The following is a 5350-nucleotide window of genomic DNA, read 5'->3' as shown; positions in this document are numbered from 1 at the left end:
GCAATATTAATAGGTATTTAGCCCACTGATGTCGAATCCGTGTAATCCTTATATGTCGAGGCCCGGCCCTATATGTTGTTGCTGTTTTAATCAAGATATCCATTGGAAATTGTGAAAGAATGAGGAAAGGCCTAATGATTATCGATATTTAGCCTGTTTGTAGCTTAATACCATTTAGCTTTTTTTGGACATCGTCTGTCCAAATTGTTTGACATCAGTCCATTGGTTTGTCAATAGGACAGGTGTCAGATATTAAAATTGCGTAAACCCACATAGTTCGACTAGGGTGATGCATTAGTAATATGTTAATCATCAGGTGACGTCGGTATTATGCCCACATCCCCCTTCTCACCATCACAGCCACCCGTTTCACCCCGTGGACGAGGCGACGATGGGTATATAAACCCTCTTGTGTTGGAGTGAAACAAAAGACCAGCGATTTGCTGCAAAGACACCAGTTGAAAAAGGAGCATTGCAAAATCCAAGCAATAGAATCCACACTGCTGGACACAGACACCCGTTGTCTTAACTACTTGTAGCTCACGTCAAGTCTTCTGAAAGTAAGAACAACTTTTAGTCTTGTGAATTTTAAATGTTTGCTGGTTTTACTTGTATTACTTTTAAAGCTTTCATGATGCGGACGCTCACATGTCTTTGCATATTTGGACATTAAAAAAATGAGTAGCTATTTGTGCAGTTCTCATTGAAAGAAACGGGAATGGTGCGATCACCTATGCAGAGATCTGCATGTTGCAACCTACAGCGAGAATCGTTTTCCCAACTGGAGTTGGTTTGAAAATGTTAGAAAATACCAGAAAAGGCTTTTCAGAACCACGGACAGCTACGGCGCGAAAGTTGCGCAAATGAAATGTGGATAAGGTCGTGATTTCTGCACGCACAACATGCATTCCTATAACAGTTGCAAATATTTGACAATTGCATAATAAATCATGATCATGTTGAATAGCCCACTATTTTACCAATAACTAGTGAATTATAGCGAATACACGTTTCAAAGGGGAAATATAATATAATTGGTCAACTTTAACCAATTATTTCTGCTGTTATACTTGTTGCTTGTTCCCTTTCAAACTCATTCATATTACTTATTAGGATTCCTGCTCATCTTTGAAATTGGTGTAATATTGATTGGTGGGCTATTTAGCCTAGATTATTTATCTCCGTTGATGCTTTTTAACATTTAACAATCACGTGCTCCCTAACCCCCTTCTCCTGACCACAGATGGCCATTATACTGAAACCCTGGACCGTCTTGGTCGCCTTGGTGTTGTGCGTGCTGGTGTGTCTCGGGACTTTCGTGGACGCCTACCCACCTAAACCGGAGAACCCTGGAGAAGATGCGCCTCCTGAAGAGCTGGCCAAATACTATACCGCGCTCAGACACTACATCAATCTGATCACGAGACAGAGGTAAGCAGACCGTGCTCGCGCTCTACGTAGCAGCTTTTCTATTCAAGTTATCTTTCTTCCAAGTCCTAACATCAGAGGAAATTTTTTTCTATGAAGTTATAATAAACCACATACCTCGATTTATATGGCAAATGGAACGGTTTTTCATTTGAATTCCGATCTAGGTTAGTCTAGTGTGTGACAGTGACCGCTGAGTTTTCTGCTCTTATTTTTGCCGCAAGCTCTTAATGCTCCATATACCATTATATATATTTTCATCATTTTATTGCAGGGCACTCTCAAAAAGCTTTAGGCTTATTATAAACCACATACTTCGTTTTTTTTAATGGCAAATGGAAGTGTTTTTCATTTTTATTCCAATCTAGGTTAGTCTACTGTGACAGTGACTGCTGAGTTTTCTGCTCTTATTTTTTGCCACACGCTCCAAATGCTCCATATACCATGATATATATTTTCTACATTTTATTACAGGGCATTAGGCTCAAAAAAGCTTTAGGCTCTCCATATAAATAATGCCATAGCAACAAAACCTGTGAAGTCAGACCCACGTGAACTCTCCAAATCAAATTATGGATCCCTATGTGCCTGCAGGTTCCCTAATAACATATTCTATACTGATATGGTGATGTCTGGGTTGAATAGGTGGTCTATGTCTTATGCTGAAATGTCACTGAATCAGGCACACCTGATATTATTCATGATATTCAAATAGGCCATTGATCTTTAAGAAAATATATCCAACCCTATTACATTCAACTTAGAGGGCAAAATGTTTACTCTTTTACAATCCATTATCATAGAGCATCCACATTTAAGTTGTCATAATATAGCAATGGCTTGGATGATAACCAATAATATACTGGAATAGTGTAGATCAGAACTATATAGTCCAAGAGGAATGACATTTGGTGGAGTTTGTTCTTCTTGTCTGTCATAATAAATCATTGGACTACATTTAACATTTTAGTCATTTAGCAGACACTCTGTTCAGAGTGACTTCCAGGTGCAATTCGGGTGAAGTGCCTTGCTCAAAGAGCACATAGGCAGGTTTTTCACCTTGTCAGCTTGGGGATTTAAACCAGTGACCTTTCGGATACTGGCCCAGAGCTCTTATCCGTTAGGCTACCTGCCGCCAAATATGAATGATCATTCGGAAATGCTATTTGAACAGCAGAGAAGATTTGCCTGCAGCAAGAGCACGGATTTTCCTGGAATCCAAAATACATAACAGTAATATTGTCTTCTGCATCCTCACAAAGCGGTTTCTAAGTGGAGAGATGAGAGCATGGTCCGACAACGATGGTTCCCTTTTACATCTTGTTACAACCGCCTGTCTATGGAGAAGGTGAGATTGCCTCACTTTCTCAGAAGGCGTGGTTGATCATGCTTCCCTCCACTTCACTGGCATCACTTTGGAGTGCCCGAGTGGGGTTGAATTGGAGTGTGAAATTGCACAGCTGCTATGAAAGTGCGGCAGGTAGCCTAGTGGTTAGAGCATTAGGCCAATAACTAGAAAGGTTGCTAGATCAAATCCCCGAGCTGACAAGGTAAAAATCTGTCGTTCTGAACAAGGCAGTTAACCCACTGTTCTTAAGCTGTCATTGTAAATAAGAAGTTGTTCTTTAACTGACTTGCCTAGTTAAATAAAACAAAATGTTTATGAATGCCAGGTTCGGTGGCATGATGGGAAAGTTACAATTTTCCACTCAAAACGTTTTCCCCACAGAGGAAGGAATTCCAGCCCAATATCCCAGCCCGCTGAGATATTCAACTTCCAATTTCAATTTCAAAGAGAAATTGATCGTTTGTACATACATTTATCTGTGCAGGGAATGCTTATACACCAACAGACACACACACCGGAAAGAAAAACAATTAGATCTTGCCTGAATGATCCAAGCATAGTGTCTCAGTCTATTACCTACCTTACTACAGAGGACTACATTATCGTGCCATTAAAAACCCTCATTATCTTTGGTAGTTGAGCAAGAAAGGCCTCGAACAGCATCTTTTCAGAGGAAATGAGCTCTGACTCTAATTGGCCTTGTCGGGTGGCTCCGGTGTCTGTGGGAGTTTGTGGGATGACATGCTCAAGTTTCACACATGTACACATAATTACATCACCCCTCTCCCATGACACACACCTCAGACAGCTACCTTGGCACCTTTAGACACACAAATGTTCTACCTGTCATTGAGAAGCGGGATCCTCCTGCAGAATGCTTAGAGTGGAGTGGAGGTTTGACAGTCTTTGCTCTCTCTCTCTCTCTCCCTCTCTTCGTTTCATTTTTTTTCTAGGTATGGTAAGAGGTCCACCCAGGAGGGAGTGATGTCAGAGTTGCTGTTTGGCAACAATGCAGAGAGAGACCAGAGATCAAGGTCAGTCCATCAAAGATATCAAACATTTCCAATACAATTTCAACGGCAGGTGCAAAGACTGATATCTCTTTGTTTCTGGGGTTATTTCAATAGTGTCGTGTCAAAGAATTGTCACTTTATCGGCTACATACACCTACTGTACAGGAAAAGAGTGGCATGCACAACCTTTAGTAGGTCTGCCTTTGGGTAGCCCAGGATTAAACCAAATGTTCATTCCCCCAGGACTCATTGTTCCCTTCTCTCTCTCTCTCTCTCTCTCTCTCTCTCTCTCTCTCTCTTTCCTCTTTTCTCTTTTCCCTCTCCAGATATGACGACTCCTACATGTGGTGATTCCTCGTCCTCATTGGGCATTCTCCCCAGGTGTCCACCAATAGCTGGAGAGGCCGACCAGTGCTCCCACAACCACCTCCCCCTCTGACCCCTGACCACAACCAATGACCATCACAGATCTTTAAGACAACGTAACAAATCAACCTGAAATACCGAACCCTCCTTCCCCGCTTTCCCTCTCTCTCTGACTTCTCTCTCGCTCTCTCTCACACGAAGTCTCTGACTCATTTCTTCACATGAAGACAGTTGTACATAATGAATTATTGAATTAAGATATAGAATACAAGATATATAAATGATTGATGAAATCATGTGTAACCATCACTGCTGTGTGTCTTAATAACAGAGAATGATCTTTTATGTTTGGTACTGTATAAATGCATTGTGTGTGATTAAAGTTTTAATGGATGGCTATGACAAAATAGATGATTGCGTCTCATGCATTCTTACAGTCAACATTATTGTGGTGTTTCAAAACGATCTCTCGGATGTAAAATAATTTGTTGATGAGCAGAAGACATTAAATCTAGTTGAAAATGTAAGACCCCCTCCGTGAGGAGCTTTCCAAACCATGTGTCTGGTGTAAGTACTGGACATCAGGCTGTGTACATTCTGCCTTACGCTGATGTCTCATCTCGATCAATATGCAGATGATATACCTCTTAACTGTAATACTTATCTTCGTCCAGTAGATGTCACTCCTGTAAGGCAGGTACCTGACATGAACATGAGTGCAGGATGAATACAATGTGAACAATGATTGAATGAGTAAATAATGTTTTTCTGAAATACATATATTATAATGGAGTACATATTGTATAATCCGACTACATATTACAAACTTGTATACACGATATAAGTACAATTATTTACTTAGCAATTATTTACTTAGCATGTTTGCAATAGTGTGTTGCATGAGTTGAAGAGCTATACGCATTTTCGAGAGATCTATACGATTCAGTTCCATTAAAGCCACAATCCGTAAGATTTCTATTTGCTCATTTGCCATTTCAACGAACGGAATAGCCATGCTTTCTGAGGAATGTGACTCATAGATGCCCTGTCCTACCTTACCATAACCAAAGCAATAAGGACACATTACGCCATTGTGTATGATACTTCAATAATACTCTGCACAATTTAGAGATTGGCTTTAACCCAAACAAACGTGGGTTAAAATATGAATATTAATTGGAAGCGTAAGGATTAC

The 5350-nt window shown here is 40.4% G+C and overlaps 1 protein-coding gene across 1 annotated transcript; it reads left to right on the top strand.

Moving 5' to 3' along the window:
• The first annotated feature begins 415 nt into the window (after positions 1 to 415).
• On the top strand, positions 416 to 4566 carry pyya (peptide YYa). The gene is made up of 4 exons (XM_020484656.2): positions 416 to 560; positions 1244 to 1431; positions 3730 to 3810; positions 4116 to 4566. Exons 2-4 carry the CDS (start codon positions 1244 to 1246, stop codon positions 4138 to 4140), a joined length of 294 nt encoding a protein of 97 aa, XP_020340245.1. The 5' UTR covers positions 416 to 560; the 3' UTR covers positions 4141 to 4566.
• Positions 4567 to 5350: the final 784 nt, after the last annotated feature.

This window comes from Oncorhynchus kisutch, linkage group LG6, assembly GCF_002021735.2.
Source record: "Oncorhynchus kisutch isolate 150728-3 linkage group LG6, Okis_V2, whole genome shotgun sequence".
In the NCBI taxonomy this organism is placed as follows: domain Eukaryota; kingdom Metazoa; phylum Chordata; class Actinopteri; order Salmoniformes; family Salmonidae; genus Oncorhynchus; species Oncorhynchus kisutch.
The sequence above is the reverse complement of the archived record's forward strand: the minus strand, read 5'-3'. Positions and strand labels throughout refer to the sequence as shown.